Source organism: Gopherus evgoodei, chromosome 4 (assembly GCF_007399415.2).
Source record: "Gopherus evgoodei ecotype Sinaloan lineage chromosome 4, rGopEvg1_v1.p, whole genome shotgun sequence".
NCBI lineage: Eukaryota > Metazoa > Chordata > Testudines > Testudinidae > Gopherus > Gopherus evgoodei.
The window spans coordinates 67633126-67661060 of record NC_044325.1 but is presented as its reverse complement, the minus strand read 5'-3'; the positions used below and the strand labels follow the sequence as shown (position 1 = coordinate 67661060).

The window sequence follows — 27935 nt, the reverse complement described above, 5'->3', positions numbered from 1 at the left end:
TTACAAAAACACATTCTAAATGCATTTATTTACAGTGCAGAATGGAATACCATTATAACATACAGTATGCCTTAAAACAAGAGTACCTGGTTATGGCCATATTTAAGACCTTATTTTTAGGCTCCGAGTCTACATTCTTTACTCAGGAAAAACTCCCAAAGAATTTCAGTAGCAGTAGTGTCTCAGTAACAAAGCATGATCAGGGATTTGGGATCCCTAGATCAAGATAAATTAATATTGGAGTTGCAGAATTGTTTTGGGAATTTCATTATGTGCAAGAGTGGCTATGGCTCAACCCTTTCACTAGGTTGATAATGCCATAAGTATCCTGCTTCAGCTCCGCTGAAGTTAGTGGCCAAATTCCTATTGACTTCAAAAGGAGCAAGATCAATCCCAAGGTGTCATATCAACTCAGCTGATGGTTATATAGTCTGACAAATAACTACATTGATCCAAATAAGGAGTTTGTTCAACAAATTACTAGTGATTTGTTTATTTGCAAGTGGGATGATGGAGCTTGTTGTGGTGAACTGACTATTTGCATATTTTATCTTTTTGCCTGTTTTCATGAATAGCTTACAATAAATTTTAAAAATGTTTGCTAAAGTGTTTTCTTCTTTTAAAACAAAGGTTTATGGGTAGGAGGAAGTGAAGGTACTCTGCCAATGACCTATACCAAATATGTTTCTGCTAAAATGGTCAGCAGTAAAATAGTTAAATGATTATATGAATTTTGTCCCCATGAGGCTCCAGAGATGAATGAGGCAGTTCATACTTCTTGGAGCTTCGCATCTCTTGTCAGTCCCCAGCCCAAGATAACACTGCCTCAGTTACAGTTCTGTTCCCTTTCGCAGAGATTTTCTAATTTCTAGATCCTTCCAAATTTACAGAAATCCATCTTGCTTCTGCCTCAAGAGATTCTGGGGGATCCAAGCAAAGGTCCCTAGTTTCTGTACTACTTAATCTATGTTACAATGGTTGATTTTTATGAGATGAGCTTTACTCTTGTCAGTTTAAGATATCCCTTTACTGTTAGATGTCTCTCAGTGCAGTTTGTGTTCAAAGCACTTGAAAATATTTCCATATTAACCACTAGAGACGCTGAACTTGCATGACAATAGGATACTCTAATCTATATACTTTTGAAGTGATGACATGCAGAGGGAATGTCACCAAACATCAAATTCTCCTGCAGCAAATGAGCTGAAGTAGGAGACTTGCATGCCTCCCCATAAAGAAACCAAAAGTCACTTTCAGAGGTACCAGCATTGATAAGGATCCCATGTAGGCACCATTTGTTTAGAGCAAGTGTGTGGGCTGTAATATGCCGTGTGCCTGAATGAATCAGTCTGTCACGGGCAGCACATGTATTAGCAGACAGAGAGCCCTGTCCTCTCCTTTCTACCCACTTTAAGATACAGCACCTGAAACTGCTGCCAACCCAACAGCCATACCTGCCAGCATCCTGTCTTGGCCACTAGACACCGATAGCAATGTCAGCCAAGACTGGGTGGGGCATCACTAGCCTGTGCCCCAGAGAGGCTGCAAGTGCAAAGTGAAGGAGACCCAGCAAAGTGCACAGGGCCTGTCAGGATGGGCAAACAACAGCCATCTGACTCCTTGCACACTCACCACAGAGCGCAGAACTGGAACTGGAAAGACAATACCTGGTATTCCACAACATGCTGTGCATACCCAGTGAGAAAAAAAAAGCAGCACTACATTCAGAACAAGCCTACCCAATTTTCAGAGGAGGTATTTTATACAAGTTCCATGAGTTGGGTTTTTTTAGTACTCATAAGTCCACATAAATGTATGTAACCCTTCTCCAGGTGGAGTCAGCAGCAATCAGGACCAGGTTCAATATCTAGTTTTCTTCAAGCCCCCACCCAGTACCTGGGACAATTACATGCTGTGGGCTGCTGCTCCTGATGCTGTGTTACCTTGGTCTGGACAGACAGACAAGAGAGATGCAAAAGCTTAACAAACAAAGTAAACTACTGCAGAAGTAGCAAAAAAGAAAATGCTCTAAACTCTCACATTAATATGAACTGTAATCAGTTAAAATAGGCAAACAATTTTCAGAAATGAGATTTTTTAAAATTCATAATGCCCCTTTAAATTGTGTTGGTTAAAAAATAAAACAAAAAACTTCTCTTTAGAATAGTAATAAGTATGAATGTGAATCTTCTGTGTTATCTTAACTAACAGGGAGATTTGTGAAAGACGGGTGTGTGTGTCTGTCTGTGTTTAACCAGGTATGCTATGGCAAAGAAGAGAGTCTGTCTTGAGATAGTGGGAAACAACTGTTTGTCTGTGCAGAAAAGCAGTTTGTAAGTAGAAGGAATTTCTGAATGTCCATCTTATATCTCAAATGAATGTGGAATTAGATGAAGCACAGGAAGAACTCACTGCTCAGGAAAATATTTCTTTAGAGCAGATTAAAGTTAATAGTCACGTTAAAGACCTAACTGAGGAAGGGAAGGGCAGATTTTTCTGTGGGTGATGGAATGCTGACAAGTAAAGCTTGTGCAAGCGGACCAGAATAAAATAGAAATAATTTGCTTAAAGTAGCTCAGTATGATGAACCACTGTTTGTGGTAAACAGCTGTTTATCTGTTGAGGGAGACACTGGCCTTGGCTACACTTGAGAGTTACAGCACAATAAAGCCACCAACAGCACTGTAACTCACTCACCGACCACACTGGCAAGGCACAGACAGCACTGTATCTCTGTGGCTACAGCGCTGCTTGTACTCCACCTCTTCAAGAGGAATAAAGAGTATTGCTCTGCGGCTGCTCTTGGGCGCCAGTGTAAACAGGGAATCATCTTAGTACGCTGTGCCTGACCTCCGGAAGCTTCCCATAATCCTTTTAAGTGAAGGTTCCGCTCTTTGTTTTGTTGTGATGCCTCTCTCTGTTTTGTTGTGAACTCAGGGAGCTGCTTATCAAACAACAAACACAGCTCCTGTTTGATGTGAATGAGCAGAGGCGGGGGGGGGGGCTCCCTTTGGAACACCCACAGCTAGTGTTTGCTGAGAGGGAGGGGGCTTGAGGAGAAAAGCCACAGGAGGGGGGGGTCTGTTTTGGCAGCAGCTGCTTATCTGGTCTGTGAGGAAACAAACAGCTGCTGTTTGCTTTCAGTGAGTGAGTGAGAGGGGTGGGGGAGGGGGTCAGAACTTGCAAGGCAGGGAGCAGACACAGTGTCGGCTCCAAAAATCCACTCACTCTCCCCCCCACGCTCCCTGTCACTCTCCACCCCACCCCTTTTGAAAAGCATGCTGCAGCCACTTGAACGCTGGGATAGCTGCCCATAATGCACCACTCCCAATGCTGCTGCAGATGCTGCAAATGTGGCCACGACAGTGGGCTGGTAGCTGTCAGTGTGGACAGACTGCAGCGCTTTCCCTACTCAGCTGTACGAAGACAGGTTTAACTCCCATCGCTGTACAGCTGCAAGTGTAGCCATACCTACTGTCTCCAATTGTTTGTCTGTTGGGAGTGGCAGCTTGCTTGTTAAGAAAGCCTTCCCACTCTCCCAGTATTTATGTCTTTAGTCAATCAGAGGTGCTGGGATAAGGAGAGAAAGGCAAAGAACATTTAGGGAGCCTAGGCAGCTTTGTCTAAACAATTTGGGAAGGCAAGGTTAGTGAAACAGGAGTATCTCTTATTGTCAGATGCTACCGGAGAGGTGCTCTGCTCTGTTCAATGTTGATATCAATCGGCTGGGTGCATGTGTTCCCTCTGTGTGCTGCCCCAGCTGATACAGATAGCTGATACAGCAGATCCCAAGAGAACCCCCAATGACCACAGACTCTAGTAAGGTACGAAGGCATGTTGGCCAGGTTTATTGTCGAGGAGAAACACAGTCTCCAGCTCCCAGGCAAATGAAGTCCAAGGTGCTGATAGCCAGTACATATGTGCCCCCTGGCAATGGACTCAGCTCAGTCAGTGGCAGAACTTTCCACTGCCCTCTAGGTTGGACAAGGACATCCACTCAGGGATGCATTCTTATACCGAGGTACAAAAAAGTTACACATCACTCCTGACGTACTGAGGTGCAACCCCTCTACATAGCAAGATACAATCCCTCTACGTAGTAAGGTGCTGACTCTCACCTTGTACATGTTGGTTTGAACAAAACAACTCTATCCATCATATTACCCTTTTGGCCCTGTTGTTGGTATGGGTCAGCCTGTTCCTTGTTATCTGTGTGGAGTGTACAAGTATGCGAATGTTCTGATATCTGGTGTCCAGTACCTTTAGGTATGTCTCTTTTTCCAGTATCAGCCCTTTCCTTGCCAGCTTCTGTGAGCAGGGCCTGCCTCTGGCTCACAGCTTAACTTTGCTTTATGTTAGCAAAGTCTTGACCATTACTTTAGTTCAGGCCTCATACCGGGCCTCCGACAAGGGTTTATGTTTCAGGGCCTCATCTTACTACATCTCTATGCCTTACCTGTTACAAGTGTGAAGAGTTGTGACAATGAAGGAAATGTCCCTGTGTCTGTTAGGTAATGACTCACCTATGGAGGGAGCTACCCCAATTTCCAAGCAGTTATCTGTGAACAACCATGTGTGCTGGGACAAGGGAAAGGAAATCCCAAATTGTTTGTCTGTTGAGAATAGTAGCATGCCTGCTGAGGGAAAGTTTGTCTCCACTCAGGGCCGGCTTTATTAACTGCGGGGCCCAATTCGAATACCCGGCAGTGGTCTAGGGCGTCAGTGGCACTTCTGCCGCAGGGAGGTCCTTCAGTGCCGTGGAAGACCCGGAGTGGACCCCTCACCGCCAAAGACCTCGGGAGCGGACTGCCGCCGGGTGAGTAAAAAAAGAAAGAAAAAATTAAAAGGGTCCTAAGGCACGGGGCCCGATTCCAGGGAATTGGGCAAATCGGCCTAAAGCCGGCCCTGTCTCCAGTCTTTTGTCTGTGGAGTTGACAGAAAGTGCCTCTCAGCTTATGCTGGTTGTGGAGTTGTCAGTTGTCCCAGAGTTGGTTATGGACTTAAATGTCTACTTCCCTCCTAGGTTTCAGTTGTCTATGGTCCTAGCATAGGCATGTGCAGCACATTTCATGAGGGTGTGCACGCCAGGGAATTTTTTTTCTTTTTAAAGGCAAACACTTAGTGGATACTCAGTCATAAAGAACATTATTTTTATTCATCAAATGAAAGAAACCAAAAAACTTAATTTTTTTAAATTAACTTTCATTAACAACTAAACTTTACTTAAAAAATACAAACTTAAAAAATAACACAGAAAATACCAAATTTTTGCTTTAGTGATAACCAGGCATATACAAAAGATAATGAAAATTGACTCCCTTTATTTTGAACCACATAATGAGCTAACCCAAACTGACCAAAACAAATTAAGGTTTCTTGGGGCTCAAGGCTAATTTCAGCATATCAGGAGACTGTCCCAAGGGGATCTCTGTGACTGAACCCATCACAGGGATCCCCACCAGTGTCAGGGGACAGCAGACCCATGGGGGAGACACGCCAGAAACTCACTGGGGCCCACAATGCCCTCCCTCCGGGAGCAAAGGGTCAGCATAGCAGGGCACGATCCACACAACCCCCGCCCCACCCCCACCCCAGCAGCACCCAGCTGTACCACCCCCTCCCTCCTCACAAATCCTAAATCAGGCAGCAATCGAACAACAAACACAACCATGCTGCCTCGCACCCACAACACCCCACGTATCTCTGCTCCCCGCACAGCCCCGAGATGGGCGGCACCACCGCCGCCCCAGGCTGGGATAGCTATTACACAGCCCTCCACAATCCCTCCTCACCCCCAGGCCTGCTATGCCACCCCACAGCCCCACCCAACCCCCTCCCTCAGACAACCCCCCACAGCCCCTCCTGCAGCCCCCACCCAGCTGTGCCACCCCCCAGCCATGCTGCTGCCTCTCCTAGCCCCCATCCGTGCCAGCGCCCCCTCCACCACAAACAGACCCCCACCGCAGCGTAGCACCACGCACGCAGCCGCGGTGACCTACCGCACCGTGCGGGCTGTGCCGAATTCGCGAGAGACAGCGACCCCGACCGCGTCCTCCCATGCACCACTGCGCTCAGCCACACAGCAGCGCTCCGCACAGCGGAAGAGGAGAAGAGTGAGCGCAGAGGGGGCGGGAAAGGTCATGTGATTTCCGGGCTAGGGACTATCTAGTTGCCTGGTGTCTCTATGATCCCCGGCTCCTCGCCTTTACTGCAGATGAGCATGCGCAGGAGTCGAGCGTGCCATAGCAACCGGATCAGCGACAGTAGCAACCCTAATGGTGAGTCAGTTGAAAGGCGAAGCGGGGAGCTGGGGGAGGGGGCGCTGAGGGGCTGGCTGGGGTAAGGGGAGAGGCGGGGCCTGGCCGGCTGGGGTGGCTAAGGGAGAGCGGAGGTGACTTGGCTGGCGAGGGCAGCTTGAGGAGACATGGTTGGGGTGGGGGGAAAGGAGGAGCTGGGGGACCTAGCGGGCCCTGGCTATGGGAAGGGGCTTGGGGAGCTGATTTGGCTATTGGAGCATATTTCACTGAACGTGGTAATGATGGGCCTGACTCCGTGTTTCTCGAGAGGAGGAGCTTTGCCCCTCCTGTGTTCAGGGCCCTGCCAGGAGACCATCTGGCCCCCAGCAAAAGTCTCAGGGTTGTTCTAACTTGCTCTCAGCTGTAGCAGCATCCTAGAGGGTGTTTTTCAGTCCAGAATAGCCAGAGAGCAACTTACTGTTGCTGTCCCCCCTTTCTCCTTGACAGGCCCCTACAATGGGAGCTGCAAGGGGTTGTTGGTGTGGAGTGAACTGCTTGGTAGCAGAACCAACCCCTGGAGAGGTAAAAATGGGCCATAGGGCAACACACAAACTAACCCACTATCTAGGACCTTGAGGTTATTTCCTGCAATTGTGAACGGTTCTTATAAAGAAACAAATAAACCAAAAAAAAAAGGTTGTGTCTTGGAAAGAGAGTTATTCCAGGGCTAGATCAGAATAGTGCGAGCAAACGATCTTATTCCTCATCCCAGAGCTGCTTGAGTGCCAGGAATCACCATCATTAAAATGCTGAATTAATAGATGGTTTGAAGACTGTAGTAAATACACAATCTACTTTGACTAGCCTGATTACAGCTCTCTTTCCTATGAAATTCCATGTGGTTTTATTTGACTGAAATGGCCAAGAAGAATTAAATGCATAAAAATGAGGATGAAACCCAGTTATCTATTTTCCCCCTGGGAACATTGCTGTGTGTGTTGAATTTTTGTAAATGTTTTGTAATGATTGTAAAAAATTATTCCATGGACGGGGCATAGCATGGATTATTTCATATTTTTCTGTTATATTTTACCAATCCTCTGGGTGTGCAGATTTTTATTTTTTCCTTAGATTATTTTTTGTTGTTCTTGTTCCTGTAACATCAGTGTGAGCTGTCAAGGGTGACATTTTCAGCCCTTGATGATTTGGCATAATCAGCGGTACAGCATTTTGATTACTTGTCTTTCCTTTCGGCAGTCTAGTCTCCTTTAACCTGAGTCATTCTGGGAAGACAGGCAGTTCCCAGGTGAAGGATGCCTGGTATTGGACTGGTTCATGTGAGATTTACAGCAAGGCTAGTTAATGCACCATGCCTGGGATCAGTGAAGCCTTCCTGTATAAGCAGGCAGGCCATATTGGTATTCTTGTTGGAGTGAATTTGAACTCGCTCTTAGAAACCCTGATCTCTGATCTGTGCTACCCAGATGACCTATTTCCCTGCTTCTGGTTTTCACCATCAGCATCAAGCCAGGTGTCAGCAATGGAAGAGGCAGGACAGTTATGGGTGCAAATCTGAAGAAGTCAAGAAAGAAACTGGTCACGATATTTAAATTATATCACATGGATTATTTAAATTCAAATTCAGTAAGTTTTTAGGCTAGAGTATGGGAAAGAAACTGTACTAGTCATCTTTTTGTTTAATGGTGAGTGATACAGATCGAGAGTTCATGCTGATTTTATTATATCTGTCACCTCCTTTTGAACCAGTTATTTAATATTTGTTATTACAGTAGTATTTGCATGCTGCAATCAAGTTGGGCCCCATTGTGTTAGGCATCGAACAAACATATAATAAATGATACATCATGTCCCAAAGAGCTGAAAATCCAAAAGATACGTACTTTTGTTGGCTCATCTGTGATCCTTCACAGGGATTGATAGAGGTGTGAGAATTTAGTGAGGGAAGAAGAGATGCAGTGTTCTTAATTCGACAATGATTCTCAGCCCTATAATGCTCTTGGTGTTTGATTCAGCTAGTGTGATGGAACAAATTACCAAATGTCTTTTAGGTGACTGGACATAGATGGCTAGATGGCAGTAACTTAATCTAGATAAGATTGTGTTGATGGTGGAAGGTTGGGGAAGCAACTGGAAGAATTGGTGAGGTTTATATATGTATCCCCAAATGAGGAAACATGCCTGCCAGTTGAGACACAGGTTCACAAGTTTGGAATTTTGTTAGATTCTGGATCGCTTTGACCACTCAGGAATTTTAGCCATGTATATGTTCTGTAGTCTGGCAAAAAGCACATGTACTTTCCTTTTGTATCTAGAGCTGCTGCTGCTGTTGTTTTTATTCTTATCATTATTAGTTATTTGTATTACCATAATGCCTAGGAGTCCTAGTCATGACCAGGACCCTGTTGTGCTAGGCTGTGTACAAACACAGAACAAAAAGATGGTCCCTGCCTCAAGGGTCTTACAATCTAACCTTTCTTCTATTATACATGCTTTGCCACTTTGAGATTGCACTAGCGTAATATGCTCTACATGGGGGTTACATGATGAGACCATTCAGAAACTAAAGTTAGTGAGAATGAGGTGATTCTTGCTGAGTGGAGCTTTGGACATAAAGTACATAACACTAGTGTTCTCTGATCTGTTCAGCTACTAGGAAATCTCTCCCTGTGCTGTACTGTACAGTTAAGATCAGCAAAGGTGTTCAAGCTGGAGTCCTCTTGATTTTGAAGTGAGGAAGCAGGTTGTTTGCTCTGTGAGATCCTTGACTCTGAAACATTTCTCCCTCCTTTGTCCTTTACAGCCTTGATTTTTTTTTTAAAGTTTTTGGGAATGCTACAAAATTTCTTTCTTCACTGGCAATAGGGTAGAAATAGGTAGAGGATTTAGTGGAGTTTTGCAATGGGCCTCAATATAGTGGCTGAGGTATTGCAGTAAGATATACCAAGATTCTACTGTTATTGTGGGTCAGTCCATTAAGTGAATATTGTATGGTAGCTTTTATACTTCTTTTTTTAATTGACCACAGTGTGACTTTCAATTATTTGAGGTGCCTAGAAGCATAAGGTAGTTGATGCAGAAATCAAAATAAAATAAGAAAATCCCACAGGCTACACCTGACCCTGTGCAGGAAGGACAAAGTTTTCCTCAGTATGTTTCAAAAAGGCTTAGCAAATTTCCACATGGGAAATCTCTGTGATAAGCGTGATCTGCTAAGGGCATTAACCCAAATTTCATCACTAGTATAACTCCTTTGGCTTCAATAGAGATTCACCAGAGATGCAGAGAACTTGGTCCAGTAATCCAAGCCCTGTGCTATCCATGCCTACAGAGAGCAGGCAAGATCAAGAAGATGATGTGCTTGGTCTCCCGGGGAAATTGTGCATATATGTATGTTCAAACTTACTGCACCACCTCTAAAATTGCTATTGGACTACTCTCTGAATGAAATTAAAAGCAGCTTTTGGAAGGGGTTTCAATTTCTGCTTCTTAGGATCAGTTATAGGAAGAGAGACCATGGAACTTAAGGGGAAAAAACGCTCTACAATGAACAATTGAGCCAAAAAAATTATAATGATTCTTCTTTTGATTTGTGTTTAGGCAAAAGCAACAACTATTAAAGAAGCTCTAGCCAGATGGGTAAGTACAAGAGAAGTATCTGCAGTTGTCTCAGTGATACTCTGGCCTGGATCTCAGTTGTAAATAGGATGGCTTCATCTAGTTTGATGAATTCATTACAATAATGTAGAAAAAATAATTTTCTTGAAACATCTGTCACTAAAAGAAGCTTCATGAAACAATATTATTTTATTAGTATCTCACTGAAATCAATTTCATTTGAACCCCTGTGTTCTATTCCTAGTAAATTGTCCTGATCACAAAAGCTCTATTTTAGTTTCTGGTCCAATGCTGTCAGACTGTACATTGACAGAAGATCTGATACTACAAAGAGGTTTTCTCTGCAGGATGTCTTTTGATTTTCTCTATCTAATTATACTCTGTTCAATCTTGATCACCTAATTAGAGTTTATCCATAGCACAAAATAATCAAGGATGAAATCCTGGCCCCATTAAAGTCAATTGGAGTTTTGCCATTGACATAGTTGAGCCAAGTTTTTATCTGAACAGTGCATGAAGCAAAAACTCCCAGAAATAACTTAAAAAAAAGTCTGAATTCAAAACTAAGTCTCTGTTTAAAATATTTTAACAGTGTAAAGGTTAAAGATGACTTACATCAGTATCATCCATAAGTGTTTTTCCCCATGCATGCAGATCCATTCATTATCCACTCTGCAAAGTTTAAATGAGCAACAAGTTTATTATATATTATTCTTTTTCAATTAAACTTAGTATAGATCTCCATTTTTTGGGATGTGCCTATGGCCTAAGTGCCTTCACACTTATAAACTAGGAACCTTCTAGAAAGCTCTCTTTGTTAGAGATCACTCAGTTCTGATATCAGACAATGGTATGGAAAGTAGTCCAGAGACCTGATCTAAAATCCGTGGGAATTTTTCCACTGACCTCAGTGTGCTTTGAATCATGGCATAAGAGTGAGACACATGCTCAATTCCTTCCAGATACTAGAGAAGGTATTTATACTGTTTTACTTTCTAGAACAGTGGTTTTCAAACTTTTTTTCTGGTGACCCAGTTGAAGAAAATTGTTGATGCCCGTGACCCAACGGAGCTGGGGATGAGGGGTGTGGGAGGGGCTCAGGGCTGGGGCAGAGGGTTAGGGTGCAAGAGTGAGGGCTGCAGGGTGGGGCTGAGAATGAGGGGTTCAGCATGTGGGGGGACTCTGGGCTGGGGCAGGGGGTTGTGGTGCAGGAGGAGGTCAGGGCTCTGAGCTGGGGGGTGCAGGGTCTGGGCTGGAGCTGGGGATGAGGGATTTGGGGTGCAGGATGGGGATCTGGTTTTGGGGGGCTCAGGGCTTGTGCAGGGGATTGAGGCCCAGGGTTGGGGCACAGGCTTACCTTGGGTGGCTCCCGACCAGAAGCACAGTGGGGAGGCTAAGGCAGGCTTCCTGCCAGTCCTGACACTGCTTACCGCGCTGTGCCCCGGAAGCAGCCAGTAGCAGGTCCAGCTTCCAGGTGGAGGTGCGCAAGCGGATCCATGCATCTCTCACCCGCAGGCACTGCCCTCTTTAGCGACCAATGGAAGTGCGAAGCCGGTGCTCAGGACAGGGACAGCACGCGGAGCCCTGTGCCCTGTCCCATCCACCTTCCTCCCTGCTTAGGAGCCGGACCTGCTGCTGGCTGCTTCCAGGGCGCAGCATGGTGTCAGAACAGATAGGAACTAGCCTACCTTAACTGCCTAGCAGAGCCACCATGACCCAGTGCTTTATTTTCAACGACCCAGTACTGGGTCTCAGCCTGCAGTTTGATAATCACTGTTCTAGCAGGTTCAGGACTTGATGTGGAGTGTATAGGCACAACTCAAGAGTAGGATAATAGAGCTTTGTTACCATATTTGGATTTTCAGTTCAGGATACTCCTTTTTTCTTAACTATTCTTCTCTGTACTCCCAACCTGTATCCTTGGGAGATGTGATAGAATCTGACTGAGTCCCTCCTGGTTTCAACGTGTTTCTCCTTTTACATGCAAGTTTCTTTCGTTTACAATATAAATATAAACTCTTCAGAACAGGGGCACTGTCAAAATAGCTATGCACATGAACATTCTGAGACTGGGCTAACATCAGTATAGCATCAACAGCAGAAACCTTTTACGGCAAACGCCCAGCTATAGCAGTAGAAGGGGGGAAAGAGAGACAGCCTGTGTTTTCTCACACCCCAGGACCTGGCATGTGGACCAAGTGGCCAATATACCTTTCTGGAGGCATCCATGGGAGAGGAAACATGCCAGGCTCCCCCCCCACCCTCCATAAATGCCTACCCAACAGCCCTAGCACATGGTCCAGCATCCCTTTCCAACCTCTCAGGGCACTACATGGGCCTGAAGTTCCTGGAGGAGAGTGAGGGAAGAGAGCTGGGCTAGTATATCCTCCATCTGCTCCCTATGACCTGCCCCCAAGACCTAGTACTTGGACCTAATGGTCCTTCTTCCTCTGGAATAAATGCCTACTCCTGCTTCTAGCATGCAGTTAATCCAGTAACTCAAGTGGTGAAGGTCTGTGGTTCAAATTGTGATGCTGATGGCATTTATAACTTCTTGTTGCATGTAATTAAACTTGGTTTTGCCTTTTTCCTAACGCCTCCCCACCAAACCCTAGGAAATTACATACAAAAAATTACATTAGAGGGACATTACTTAGGTTGCAAAGTCAAGCACTTGAAAGTTAGGAAATACTAGTTTTTTATGGTTGCCCACACTGCCTAAATCCAGCCCCCTTCTTCATATGCTTTAAGATAGTCTTTATGACATGATCACATACTATTTTCTCATAAGACCCATGCCTTATTCAGTGCACAGGATCAGACCTCCCAGTAGTCTTGGGTTTCATGGGACCTAAGTTCACTCTAAGCTGCACGGCCATGCAGCAGGCTATAAAGGATTGCACAGGCATGCAACCACAGCAGTGTGGGGAGAGGAGAGAGGTAGGCACGGAGGAGAGCAAGTTGGGTCATGGAGGGCTTTTGCAGGGAGAGATGCCTCTTCGCCGGTCCCAGAGCTGCTGGTGGAGAGAAATGCCTCTCTCTAAGAGCTGCTGCCAGTGGGGAGAGGGCTAGGAGGAGTCCTCTGGCCCCAGCCCTGGGGCAGCCTGCACCCTAAACTCCTCATCCCCGGCCCCACCACTCAACTGGCACCCCCATCTTGAGTCCTCACCCCCCTTCACCCAGCCCTCTGCCCGAGTCCTGAGACCCCTCCCACATCCTGAACCCCTCAGCCCCACCCCAGAGCCCTAACCCCCAGCTGGAGCCCTCGCCCCTGCACCGAAACCCTCTGCCGCAGCCCTGAGCCCCCTCCTGCAACCCCAAGGCCCTCACTGCCAGCCAGAGCTCTCACCCCCCCCCACACCCCAACCCTCTGCCCCAGTCCTGAGCCCCTCCGTGCACACTCTGAACCCCTTGGCCTCACCCCCACCACATGTCGCCCCCATATGGGTGCACATAACAAAATTCATTCCGTACATGGATATAAAAAATTAGAGGGAACATTGTGTGAGACTGTCCTTCTTTGACCCCCCCAAACACCCAGTCCTGGTTGAAATCACTCTTGTCCCATAGGGCTGGCTGGGCTTGGCACCCCTCTCTGGTTTGGGCCATCTGATCCTCCATCTCCATCTACAGTGGGGCAGACATGCCAAACTTGAGCGGTGCTGCAACCTCAAGCACCAGGGACCATAGGCACCAACTTCTGCTGGCGCTGGTGGGTGCTCAATCCGGCCCCGCCCCAACTCCACCCTGGCCCCGCATCCATTCCAACCCCTTCTCCAAAGTCCCTGCCCCAACTCCACCCTCTTCCTGCTCCTATTGGACTCCTTCCCCAAATCCTTGCCTCCCCTGAGCGCGCTGCATTCCCGCTCCTCCCCCCTCCCTCCCACAGCTTGTTATGTCCCGAAACAGCTGTTTTGCGGCAGTAAGCACTGTGAGAAGAAGTGGGACATGGCATGCTCAAGGGAGGAGGTGGAGGTGAGGTGAGCTGGGGTGCTGGTTGTGCAGAGCATCCACTAATTTTTCCCTGTGGGTGTTGCAGCCCTAGAGCACCCACAGAGTCGGCGCCTATGCCAGGGACCAAGTCACAACAGCAGGAGCAGGGAGCCAAGCCCAGGAAGCCCTTTGGTGCAGGAGCCACTGCTGCAGGGTGAATGCAGGGCAGGCTCACTCTGCAACACACACCCTGGCCCCTCCTCTCCTTCCCCCCCGGGGCAACACCAGTCCTATATTAGCCATTTCAAATGTTGGGAGATACACGAGGTGGAAGCAGAATTAAGTCTACATAAGCATTCATAAATCTGGCATTTCCTAACTTTTGAGTGCTGGACTGCAATGTAAATAATATTCCTTTAACATTGGGGTTTTTTGTTTAATTCTTTTAGTACCAAAAGTGAATGTTCCTCAGTTTACTGTTTTACCAATTTAATCTATGCTTTAAGATTATGATTTGAGGCTTTTGTGTCTTACACTTAGACCTTTTGGTAGCTGAGTTGTCAGTGATCTGGAAACATGCATTCAGGGTTGGGATTAGGGTGCCAGAACTATGAGGAGCCCAGATCAATACAATTTAAGTCTAACTTCCCCTAAAACTGACCTTTAGGGATGTAGTGGAAAGTAGTGCTACTGTTAGGTATATACTTTTGCTGTGTCTGGCTCCTAATTCATACTGAAATGAGGAGGTGTGAAGGGCAGAGAGGAAAAAGATGCTAAGGGAAACAACTGAGTTTGCTGGAGACTTGAATCCTGAATCTGATCCAGGGATCCTCCCTGTATTTTTATTTTAAATACTTGCATTGATAAGCATCTTAATAGCCTGGAAATAAGCCAGTCTTCTTTTTCTTCTTTTTCTTTAAATTAAAGGGGGGTATGTGTGTATTATCATCCCTGTTAATTACACAGTTGAGTGAGGGTCTGGGTTGCTGGAAGTGAGATGTAATTCAGATGAACGACACCACCAGAACAACAACAAACAAGATTTAAAACCCTTTCTCTTCTGTTTTCTTGAAGATTAGGGATAATTTTTATAACAAGTGCAGATTCTAATCAGTGTCTTGTTTTTTTGCCCTTTCTTTTCCTTCTTTATTTTCCTCAGGAGGAAAGAAATGGTCAGAAGGCATCGGAGGCCAAGGAGGTGAAACTATATGCCCAGATTCCTCCTGTAGAGAAGATGGATGCATCTCTGTCCACACTTGGTAACTGCGAGTAAGTTCTGTTAAACAAACAAACCTGGAAATAATCCATTTTTAATCATTGCTTCTGGTTTTTTGAAGTCTAGGTTTTCTCCCCCTACATCTACTACCCCTAGATGTGAGCAAAATAAGCTCTGTTCTTTCTCCAGTATAAACATACAGATGTTCTTCTGCTTAGTAATATAGTTGCCACTTACTTGAGAAGACAGAACCTAGTTCTCTCAGACATTAATGCAAACTCAGCATTAATACCAGTCCATTGAATGGCTGGTAGATGGCATTGAAGTGAATAATTTCTGTCCCATGTCTGGAGTCCACCAGGCAGTGAACGAGCATGTGGTCCCTTTGAAGACTCTTGCACTGTTGTGGCTATATAACCTCTTTGTGTGAAATTGTGAGCCAAAGTCTACACCACTACATTCAGATGCCCAGGCTTTCTCTAGGAACTGCTGTTCAGAAATAAGTCTTGAGGTTCAATAGTATGGTAATAGTACTGAAATTTATTTGCTGCAGTATTACTTTCTTAACAGCATAATGACTGACTTGTCCTGAGTTCCTGGGTCTCCACAGGACTAGGAATCTTAGTATTAGGGCCTAGAGCATCCATGACAGCTCATAGTGCTGCTGCTCCTGGCATTGCTCTTGACCAAAGTAGCTCCAAGAGAAACACTGTAGTGTTAGCTCCATCTGAATGAGGAAGGAGGAGGACAAAATAGAGCTAATTGATAGTGTCAGAAAGAAAAGTTTGAGAAATATTGTAACCTGTCTTTGGTTTGAGCCAGGCACACAAAGGAGGATGCCACACATATGGTATAAAATTTGTGGTGGAAACCCAAAAAAGTGAAATTTAAATCTTACAGAGATGCGTGATTTGAGGAGAATAGAATTGTGCATGTATCCAGTGGTTTACTACATAATAAGAGAAGAATAAAATGTGATTTCATTCTAACAAAATGTGATTTGTAAGAGGGCCTTCTTCTGATTCAGCAATTCCTGTTGCACTGTTAATATAAGCTGTTAATTATTCTTGCTTTTAAAGGAAGTTGTCTCTGTCTACAAACTGCATTGAAAAAATCGCCAACCTGAACGGCCTAAGTAAGTGATATGTCAATGACTGATTGTGTTTATATTCTAGCTGCTTGGATTAGATATGTTCCATAGCTTGTGGCACATGGCCCTCCTGTTCTGATATCACGTTTCATTCCCCCGCTTCCAAAAAAAAAAGTAAAGGGGACTCACCAGGAAGGTGGGAGACCTTGGTTCAGTCCCCATTTCACATCAAGCAAAATGGGGATTTGAACCCACATCTTTGTTGAGTGCTTTAACCAATGGGCCATTGGCTATAAGGAGGTACGTTGGCTCCATTTTTCTTAAGAAAGTGCTGACCTGGCTGAGGCACCTAACTCTGTGAGAGAGTTCAAGACTGTAAATTCTGAGTGGTGGGGAGTTGCCTCCCTCCAGCCTGGAATTATGTGCCTAGCTCCCTTTGAGGGATGAGGCTTAGGTCAGGTTGAATCATTTAATTGTGTTTTACTTAATGTCAGTATTACATTGGGGAAAATCTTGCTTCCTGCAAAGTTTGGGATTTCTGAGTACAAGAGTATTTAAGGAGTAATATTTTCCCCAATTGGACATCATTTCAGATAATATCAGATCCCCAATTTTATATTTTAAGGTTTATAATAACTGAACAGATACTCAAAAGGCCAATGTTATGTGCTTTTGGAAAAGTATCCATAGTTTCTAATCATGGTTTCAAAGAACATGAAGATAATTTGGCTAGATCAAGAGTCTTTTTCCAGGGGATGGGAGTTTGGGGAATTCAAGGTAAAACGGTTCCAATAGGCTTAAGATTTACTGTATTTTGAGTGGCATTTTCTTTTTCCCTTCCAAAGAGATCACCTAACTACCTTTTGACATTACTCCCTATCATATTCTTCTCACAAGAAGGTAAGGTGTCCAGGACTTGCACAGATCCTGGAATTTCATTAAGAATTCCAGTTGCACCTGAATTTCTTCGTGAAAGCCCATCTATTTCCCCTTCTCTTCCACTTTCTACAAATAGGTCTTCTGTCATCACAACCTTCCTTTACTTACAGGTGTGGCTGGCCAGGACAGGTCACTGTTGACCAACCCAAAGCCCATCCCAGCCACTCTAAACAGCTGATGTGCTTTCTCTGCAGCACCCATTGGTTCTTGAGTGGAATATTCATTTGCCTCATCATTAAATAGTACACACTGTATTTCTCATCATTGTGCAAACAGGAGAAAAACAAGATCATTAAGTAATTAATGCCTAGTTCAAATGCACACCGTGAGAAAGGGCTTGAAATAGCCATGGAAACTACTGATTAGAGGTTAACCTAACTAGACACTATAGAATGATTTTGTGCATGCATATATCTGGAAGAACAGCTGGAAATGAAGTTTCACAAAAAAGACTCTTTGTTTGTGATAGCTTCAGATGTTCTGGCACATCACAAGAACAATTCGTGGCTGAACAAGTATAGGCAATTTGAAAATAAATCTCATCAGAGTGGCTGTATTGCTACTAGAATCTCATGGGTCAAAATAGTTGACCTCTTTCTAATCGGACACTGGTTGCTATAAAGTAACACCAGGTATTGCCTCCTATTCAGGAATTGAGTCTGCCTCCTTAGTAATGGTCCCAATCCCACCTGGTCTGGGAAGTAAGATCAGGACCAAAAATTTAATCTTGCTTCATGCACATGAGCACTAGAACACCAGAATGGCAGCCTGTTTTGTTCCGTCTCTACCTGGACTGGATGTGAACAGGCAGCCTACAGATGAAAGACTTTCTAATACCCTTGCTTGAGCCATCCACTCCACCTAGATTCATTATAATCTGTATATAGAACAGTATGTCGTTTGCTTCTGATATGTCATTCTTCCTTAATATAGCCTGTTCAGAATATAAACTTCTCTTGTCTGTGGTATGCAGTATGTTGTCAGATTTCCAAGCTCTTTACATTTTAAGCACCAGTCATTTGTTAATAAGAAGCTCTTCTCCCTCTGTTGCAGAAAACTTGCGGATTCTTTCATTGGGGAGAAACAACATAAAGAATCTGAATGGGCTGGTACGTCCCTTTTTGTTGTTTACATTTATTAAAATTAGCAATGAAGGGCTACATAATTCTTGCATCAAGGCATAGGGGAAGAGTGATTTACCTACCCTTGCATTTCTTTTCACATAATTCAACCTTAGTGCCTAACCATTTATTTTGTTTTCTTCTGCTGCCATCTTTGCACCTTCCTACATGTTGCTCATGATGCTTGGACCAGTCTCCCATTTCCCTTGTGCCAGTTAACCACCCTCTCTTCACTGAAATCTCTTCTTAAAATGCCCTCTGTCTTTACAGACTTTAAATGCTAATCCACCAAATAGAACATTTAAATCTCCCAATAACTTAAGAGGAACAATTTTCTTTTTATATATGCATTATCTGCTACCCTTATTGTCTCACTCAGCCAACTTTCCCAGACCCCTTTGCTATTGCTTTTGTCATTTTTCTAACGTGGGATATAACCTTGTAAAGCCCTCCACATGCAATTCCCATGAGATTCTGCATACAACAGCAGATTGTAAGATCCATTGGTAGAAAATGCAGATTCTCTGTCTGTGTAAAACACCATAAACTCCAGTGGCATTGTATGAATTATAACTTCTACTCCCTTTGCTTATATGAATCTCATCTCCTGCCAGAAAGTGCTTTTGATACTGTGGTCAATCACTGCACTCATTGGCCTGCCTATAAACCACATTGTGACCCGCTACCCATCACAGGGGTGATTGGCACACTGAACAATGGGATAAAAGGCATGTGGCAGAGAGGCAAGGGTAGAAATATAGATAACAAGGCAAAGATCTAGAGGAGAGGAAGCAGATCAGGATCAATCTTATTACCTCTGTGTTAGGATGTCTGTATAATTAAAACCAAAGAAATAAAGGAGTTTGTTTTTCAAGAGCTTCTGTGCATTCCTGCTTGCAGGATATGGCTTTTCCAGGCAGTTCCTCCACTTAACACCAGGGCTGCTGCATCCCACAGGTGTGAATGCACAGAAGCAACTCTGAAGGAACAACAGTTATGGTAAGTAACTCTCTTTCTCCTCTTGCTGGAGGATTGCTGAGGATAGAAAGTAAAATTTGAAACCTGCAGATATAAGTATGCACTTGTCTAAAACTATGCAATCCCTTATATTACAAACTAAACCCTCTGAAACAATTGACGAACTGCAGTCATCTAGCACTGTAGAACTCTGCATGCAGCTAAAATAGCTCCTTTCTCTCCATATGCCTTGAGTAGAACTCTGCTCAGATATTCAGTATATCTTGTTCATGTCTTGATTTATTTTTCTAAACAAGCTGAGAGATGTATTTCAAAATTTGGGATTTTCTTTCCTTGAAGCTTTGTCATCCAGAATTAGGAACCTGCTTAAAAGAAAACAAGGAATATTGAAATATGTGGTTGTGTGACATAGCATCTGGAGGGGAGAAAGGGAGCAGAGATAATCTGGTAAATATAGGAAGACTTACTCTCACTTTTCTGAGAAGTGTTATCATTTTCCAGGAGGCAGTTGGAGATACATTAGAGGAACTGTGGATCTCATACAACTTAATTGAGAAGCTAAAGGGCATCCATGTCATGAAGAAGCTGAAGATTCTCTATATGTCCAATAATTTGGTGAAAGATTGGGGTAAGCCTAGGCTCCTAGTTTCTCTTCTGAAATTCCTTACTGAGTATGGTGAGTGTGCATTAACTGAGACAGCTTGGGTCAAAGTGAGGAAACTGTCTCCTTAAGGTTCTGAGTGGGCAAGTTTAGCATGGAGCCTGCAGAGATGAACAAGCTGTTCCAATTGCCTGCTCATACAAGAGAATTTAAAAAATATTGAGAAAGTCTGTTTGTTCAACTTCTGTGTAATGTGGGGTTTGTTCTTTGAGCTATATATCTGACCCATTGTTTTTATCATCTATCACCTGCATTCTTCATCCTGGTACCCAATAAATCCATATCCTTCCTCACCTAAAAACATCCTGGCAGTGTCTGTGCAGGTATTGAAAGGCAGCCTTGGTGCAGATATGCTTTTTGTGTTCCATAATCTATTTCTAACATCTTCTTTGTGATTGCAGCAGAGTTTGTGAGACTGGCGGACTTGCCATTACTGGAGGATCTGGTGTTTGTGGGCAATCCACTGGAAGAGAAATACTCTGCCGATCAGCAGAGCAACTGGGTCGAGGAAGCAACCAAACGCGTGCCCAGGCTGAAAAAACTAGATGGTGAGCTTTAAGCAGCAGCTGGGTGGCATTTATTATACAAGATCTTTTGCTTAGTGTAATGAGACCAGTAAGGTATTGGCTCAGCATCTCAAAAGTACAACTGTGAGATCTGGAGGAGGGGTGGGAACCAACTCAATTAGCAGCATTCTTCCTTTCACCACTTACTCTACTGTGTGTTCACCTCTGCACAAGCTAAATTGTTCAGCCCCATAGCCTCAACTTCTTCTGAGAGTGGAATTTCAAGTGTTTGAAAGGGTGAGTGCTGTGGAGCTCCTCTGAATTGGCTTCAGCCTTCAAAGTGACTTCATTTACAACAAAGCCTGTTTCAAATCAGACCTGTCACTGTGCATCACTAGCGCTTCAGAGAGGGTCTTGCTCTGATGTGTTGAACTAGTATCTGGTCAAAATACTCATAACAGCATAACTTAGAGGTGAACTGAAATGTGTTTTGATTTTTTGATAGAGAATATTTGTTAACATTTTAAATCTCTTATGGAATTCACATATTGACTTAATGATGAGACCCCAATAATGTAAGTGGATTTATCTCCTAACACCCATGTTCAGGATTCTGGGTTTTCCCACAAGAGATGGTGAGAGAGAAAACACCTAGATCATAGCAATGCTGTATGTATTTTACCTTGATTCTAGGGCTAGGGATGTCATCAGCTCTTTCAAAGAAGACCCAGAATTCCAAGCTCTTGTCCTGGCAGGTATAAAAGGGGAAATGATTTTCAAATATTGAACTTTGTTTTTAAACTTATTTAAAATTTTATGTTAATAGCTGATGATCATAAATCTTTCTGGTATTTATTTAAAAAGCAGCTCACTTCTCCTTTAAGGCAAATCTGAAGAGCTTCTCTGTTTGAATGGCTTCTAAAGGATGGAGAGTTGGTTGGGTAATAGTGGACAGCAAGTGGGAGAAGTGGGCAGGGTGGGTAGCAGCTAGGAGGTGAGTGGTGAAAGCAGCAGTAGGAGAGGCAGGCAGGCAAATGAGTGAAGAATACAGTATCAGTGTTGGGAGCAGAGGATTAGAAGTCAGAGCCTGAATTATTGAAGAGGTGGGAGGAAAGAGGACACTGAGACATGGCCGGAGAGAAATGTTGATATGAAGGATGGGCTGGAGCAACAGGTGCTGTGTGAGAAGAGTAGACAGCTGAATAGAGAAGCTGGCATGAGGCATATATTTGTGTGATCAAAGGGGTAACCTTTGTTTACATAATGACACCAGTGCACTGTTAGAGTGGCACACACCGAGGTTTAAGAGTTAATCAGTGTTCCTCATACCCTGTCAGCACGAGATCATGTACCTCCAGGAAGAAGGTGTGCAGCTCTCATCTTGGGGTGGCTGCATTGTGGTTTCTCAACACAAACACTGTGCTTTCTCCAGTGACCTAGTCAAGCAGAACACTGACCACTCATTACTGGTAGGCCATGCTCCAATATACTGTAGTCCCTGCTACACAAGAAATGGGAGCAACGGCATAGAAGAGAGCTCTTAAGCTGAGGCCTGGGGTAGTGAAGGGAGAACCAACAGTTAGAATGGGGAAGGGAGGGGGATATTCAGAAGCACGGGAAGCTTGATTGGTTGTCTTCAGTTAAAAAGCAGTGGCAAAAGGCTGTTTTGCTGGTGGCAACTGAAACTTGTTCGTTCTTCTCCTCTGCACTCCTAGTTGACTAGCATTAGTGGGTCCTGCATCAGTGATTCTCAGCAGGAATTTTCTCTCTGTGTTTTAGGTGTCCCAGTTATTAAACAAGAAGAAGGTGAAGAAGGAGAAAACTAACACAACTCTTTCTTGTGTGGTATTATATTAAGTTTCTTCAGAGCAATTCAGCACACAAAGCTTTTGTATAAATGTTTGTTTCAAAGAAAATCTATGGACAATTTTTTTTAACTAACTCATCTCCATACTCTTCTTTCCTCACCCAAAGAGTTAATTACCAAAACATGGACACACTAAGTTCATATATTTCATGCGCTCTTCTGTGAGGACTATTGAAAGTGAGATTGTCTGTCTGATTAATTTAATGAGAGACTTTAACTAAAACTACATACTGATTTTTATCCCGATTTAGTGATTATTGTAGATCTGTCTTTCTGGTTATGACAGAACTGTTTTTCTTGTTAACTGTGCAGCTGAACATTTTTTTTTTTAATCATTTGAGACATGGAGACCAGAACAACAGTATTTTGTTTTACACACTCTTTGCAGTCTAGGCTTTGTTATTTTTTAATACCGTCACAGGTAGAAACAGTTACTAACTGTAACTGGTTCTTCGAGATGTGATGCAGATGTATGTGTGCACTCAGCATGGAGCCTTTTGTCTAGCAGTAGCTGTAGAGGGGCAGCGTTTGCATCTTGTGGTTGTAGGCGCTCCCCATGCTATATGAGGCGGAGCCACCCTGACCACCCTCAGTTCCTTCGCACCAAAAGCCTATGAGAAGAGACTCCAATGCAGAGGGAATAGAGGGTGGGTCGTAGAATACACGCCTGCATCACACCTCGAAGAACCACAATTACAGTAAGTAACCATTTCTTCTTCTTCAAATGGATGCAGACATGTATTCTGCTTTGGTGACTTCTAAGCAAGCACCCCAATCTGGAACCGAGGCTTGAAGTCTACTGCAGTAGGGATTGTTTTTAAATCTTCCACCCTTCTGAGGCCTTTGTTCACTTTGGAAGATGCAGCGGTAGCATAATGGTCCATAAATGTATGTGTGGACAACCACGTGTCCACCCTGCAAATGCCCACTATGGAAATGTCACTGAGGAACGCTATGGACAGCAGTTGCACCTTCATGGAGTGAGCCCATTTCCATAGAGGAGGTGAAGCTATCTCATACTCAGTCTTGATACAGCATGCTATCCATCTAGAGATGGTCTGTGTAGAAACCAGTTGCCCCTTCATGAAGGCTGCATGTGACATGAACAGGCGAGGTGAAGAATGAACTGGCGGTCCTGTCGAGATAAAAGGCTATCTGATGTCCAGAGAATGGAGATGCACTCTTCCCCAGAAGAACTGCACCTTGGGGAAAAACACAGACCGTGAGAAGCAACTGAGGGGGGTTGGGGCTGCGCCACCTCATATAGTCAGGGGAGGCACAAGGTGCATGCACTACCCCTCTACAAGTACTGTTAGGCAGAAGTCTCTGGTCCAGCATGCTAGGCACACACACACCAAAGTGGAATACACATCTGCCTTTACTCAAAGAAGAATCACTACTCCATAACACTTCAAGAACATGTGAGGCTGTCTTCTCTGCCCTTCAGTGCTCTGCCAGTTATCTGTAGCTCAATAGTCCCAGTAGTTGTCACGGGCTCATGTTAGAAAAGGCAGTGAATGGTCTAATGATCTCCTGTCATTAGCAGTGGACCTATAACTGATTATCTTGAACTGCACTGGAACTCAAAACTTCATTACTGAGAAGGCCACGACTACCTTTTGATATATTTGTTTTTAAATGAAGCAATGGAAACTCTTTGCATAGTTGTTTGGTGAAATTTAAGTACTTATAACAATGTAAAGGAAAAAAAACAATAAGAAATTAGGCACTTTAGATTTGAATACATAGACTTTTACTAGCCAGTAGCTGACATGTGGTACTAGCCTGAGCATGACTTTCTTTTTACCTGACTGATTAATGTAATCCTTCACAGCTCTGGAATATTCTACTAAACTAAAGAGGTTGATAGCTGTTCAGAAACAAACAAATGTACAAAAGACCTGGACTTGAGGGTATTTTAATAAGCTTTGATTGGGGGGGTATTCGTTTGTTTCTAAAGCACAGCTGTAGGCAGCTGACTGAAAGGTTTAGGTAGCTGCTGAGGAAAGGACAGAAGAGATTAGAAGTAGTATTTGGAAAATAAATACTGATAAAGAGCTAAATTGGTTTGCCACATGGTGACATCTTAGTGAAGTCCCCAGATGTGCCAAGTAAATCTTTTTAAAATGAAATGATGATTGGAGAAAGCACCACTGACCCCTAGAAAATGCATAAAATGACCTAACCAGGCCTTTTATCAGCTCAGATTGCTAAAGTTCTGGTTTACTTCCCTATTCCTGGTACCAGTTCCGTTTAATCAAATTAAAATGGCAGCAATGAGCATATTGCCATGTGAGGAGCAGAATGCGTGTAGGAGAGAAGTAGAACCTCACTCGTAATTTGTCTTGTGTTCCTAAAGCTGAAGCTGTGGTTGGATTTTTGGAATCCATGCTCAAAGATAGGAAAGTGGTGATGCAGTTGGCCCCAGGCAAGGGCAGTATTCAGCTCCTGTTATGGTAGGCAGTACCATTACTTTTCCCTATTCAAACTCTGGTAGAATTCCAGCTCGGACAATCAATTTCTAAGTGACCAGTGTGAAGTAGAAGACTACAGGCAAAGCAATTCAATGCTATTAACTTCTTTATAGCTACTCTGTACATTCCCACAGGAGTATGTATGCCATATATGCCCAGGAATTGCCCGGTCATTGCAGGTAAGACTCAAATCTAATTTTAGTGTCTTTTCTTCCTTTTTAATGAACAGATGCAGAGTCCTTTGCCTTTGACATTCTTCACCTAAGATAAAACTTTTCCAGACAGCCTAATATGCTGCCTTGAATGCAGTCTGACTCTATTCTCAGTGGTCCTGTTGGTCATCTTATAGCCAACTTGCCATTCAAAAGTAATTTTATAGGATTGCATGCTCTACTGGTGATCAGGACAAGACAGTGCTGGCCATAGACAATACTGTTGGGAGATGGGTAAAGTTGGGAAATTTGTAGACAGCTAACTGTTGTTACCAGGCTAATCATTTTGATCCCTTTCAGCACTAAATTCACTGAGAGTTAGTAATTAACAATTCTTTGAACAGGAGATGGCTTTACACATTATTTTTAAACCCTACATGGATGATATACTCAGCCTCTGCTGCCATCAACTCCTGTGTACAAGAACAGTAGGCTAGATTTGTGTCCTTGAATACTATAGCTAAAATATTAGCATTTTTTGGTGCAAGCAAAAGGTTGAGTGAGTATGAAACCTGACTAAATACTGCTAGCAAATGGAATTGCCAAGTAGGAACAGTCCTCTTCACATATTTTACAGACTCCTGTGGAGGGTTGAGGAGGATTTTCAAAGTAATCTCTTAAGGAAAGCATCAGTCAGTGGGGACCTACTTTAGAATTGATTCACTCCTAGTTGCTGAAATGAATTCCCTTCAAAAGTCTCGGTGTCCAGGTTTCCTAAAGTAACACATTCTGAAGCTGTTTGCACACGTGTAGCTTCAGTGCTAGTAGGAGGAGGTGGTTAACTATAGTTTCTGTAATTCCTTTAGAGCTCTGCGTAGCACTTCCAGATTGGGTTGTTTGCTGCAGAGCCATGACCAGAGCACAGCTAGCAAAAGTGACTCTGTCAGAGAAGTATGACCTCAGGCACACTGAGCTTTGAGGCTGCCTCTGGCGTAGTCATGTAATGCTATTGCCCTCTGCTTTCCTTCTCCTACCAAGAGTGTATACTCTGGCAATAGGTGGGAAGGAGGGGGAAAAAGCAACTCCAAACAGTTGACAATAGCTCTAATACAATTTCAGAAGAATATACCATCATGTAGCCTGTGAGTATGGCCATCCTCAGAAAGTGGGCACAGAAGTAGCCATTTGGCTTTGTCATTTTAGTTAAGCATTCACCAGTGGCATTAAACTAGCTAGAGCCTCTTAACATCCTTTTTTGTGGATGAAGGGCAGGTATGAAAAAACACTTTCCGATGCTACCCAAAATCCTGCTGGTTCATTTAGCTCCATGTTGTGTCGTTGTAGTGTGCAAGTACACAGGCAGAATTTCCCAAGGCAGCGGCAACATTAGAGAACAGAGTAGAAAGGTGCAAGAGAGGGGATTAGCACAAAATAGTGATACAGTGAAAAGATTTGCAGGATAATCCAGGGTGATGGTTACAGAACAAAGTGCAATTCCTGCTGCCTCTGTCTTAAATATTAACAGTATCTGTACAGCAAAGTCCAAGAGCAGCTCTTACAGCCATTAAGGAGTTGGTAGAATTGTGCTGCTTGTGGATACAATGAAAATTCACTGTTGATGGGGTTAGGCATCCAAGCTCATTGATATTGAAGTACATTTTATAACACAAAATGTATTCTGTAATAAATGTGACATGGTAATTTAGCTGGAGTGGGGACAGGAGGGAGATTAACATCCTTTCTGACAAGACAAGAACTGAAATGTCTGACTTATTTGAGAGCATTTGCTAAGGAATGCACCAAATGGGTTTCCTTTATTGTCAGCAGAAAAAGCTTTTACCAAAATCTGATTTTTTTTCCCCAACAGTTGGCAGGAAAGCCCAGCTAAAGTCTTGCCTTGCCTAATGTATATGCTTACACTTATGAACAAATCAAACTTTACATTTGCAAAATAAATTGAAGGGGGTTGATTTATTTTTTTTTAAAGAAGATTTGCACTTTAAAAATTATGCACTGGATGTTGGTGGCGAGTATGGCAGAGATGTAGCTGTAAGGAATAGGCCTACCATTTAGGAGCCTAAGTACCTTTCAGGATCTGGGCCTCGCAGAGCAGGCTGTTGAAGGGATTTCCTTACTCTCTGCTCTTCATTGTCTCACCACATCTGTTATGATACCTAGCACCTAGTGAGTTGATGATGGGTGAAAAGAGCACCCATGTAAAATTCTCAAGCCATGTGGATTCCTGCTCTCCCCCACAAACATAGCGTGGTGGCCTCTCCCCATGCCTCCCCCCACTTTTTTCTTCTTATAGAAATTTGCTACATTAAAGCGGAGTGTCAATAAATGGATGGGTGTTTCCATGCTTGCCAACATATTGTCAGTCTCCAAGCAGCCAATGCATTCAGTAACTACGCTGAAAACTGTTGCGAGAATGAGAAAGGATCTTAAAGCCGCAGTGCTCAGTCTGCGTGTGGCTCACTCAGGTTACATGAGGGGTACTTGTGACTAGCCCAAGCTACAGCACATCCCAGCACAGCCGCACTGCTATTTTTAGCATGAGCTAAGATAGCACTGCTGCCTAGGTTGCACTGGGAAGCATGCATCCAGCTGCAGTCCAGACATGAGAAGTCTCCACTTCTAGAACAAACTCCAAGTGGGAGAGCAGTTTTAACACCTAGTTTGTTGGTAATCTTTTATATATAAGTAATTTTGTAGCATGACCAAAGTGTTAAACTTGCTGTGTATTAAGTTATTTAGGCATAAATTCTAAATATTACTTTGTGAAGTGTGTTTATAAATAGTAATAAATGTTATTTTATAAAGAAAAAGTGCCTCCCTGTTGTGTGTGATAATGAGCAATAGTTTGGCTTAAGGACAATGTATAGAACATTAAATCTTATCCCCCATTTTTGCTCACATCCCTGTCCTAGCTTTACAGCATAAGGCTTTAGTAAAATGGTTTTACTCCTAATCCTCCTTATCCCTTTACCTTTTGTAATAGACAATGTGACGTGGGCCCAGTCCCACTAGCCCATCACTACTTCCCCTCTCACAGAAAAATCCTCTGTTTAATATTCTGAAACAATTGTAAAATAGTCAGGAAAGCTTACAGAGCGTTGGTATATT

General features: G+C 43.7%; 1 protein-coding gene across 2 annotated transcripts; it reads left to right on the top strand.

The window, feature by feature from the left end:
- The first annotated feature begins 6177 nt into the window (after positions 1–6177).
- Positions 6178–22562, top strand: DNAL1 (dynein axonemal light chain 1). 2 transcript variants are annotated; one of them, XM_030559629.1, is made up of 8 exons: positions 6178–6278; positions 9855–9893; positions 14965–15074; positions 16101–16156; positions 18104–18159; positions 19651–19777; positions 20212–20358; positions 22096–22562. In XM_030559629.1, the coding sequence occupies exons 1-8, from the start codon at positions 6276–6278 to the stop codon at positions 22140–22142; spliced, it is 585 nt and encodes a 194-aa protein (XP_030415489.1). In that variant the 5' UTR covers positions 6178–6275; the 3' UTR covers positions 22143–22562. The 2 variants fall into 2 exon arrangements, with proteins under 2 accessions (XP_030415489.1, XP_030415488.1); XM_030559628.1 differs by lacking the exon at positions 6178–6278 and adding an exon at positions 6764–6818.
- Positions 22563–27935: the final 5373 nt, after the last annotated feature.

What these genes read in the sequence shown, in the direction of transcription:
- DNAL1 (XM_030559629.1), top strand. An exon ending in TCCACACTTGGTAACTGCGA is followed by an intron (nt 15,075 to 16,100) that starts GTAAGTTCTGTT and finishes TTGCTTTTAAAG; the next exon opens with GAAGTTGTCTCTGTCTACAA. An exon ending in CAGGCTGAAAAAACTAGATG is followed by an intron (nt 20,359 to 22,095) that starts GTGAGCTTTAAG and finishes TCTGTGTTTTAG; the next exon opens with GTGTCCCAGTTATTAAACAA.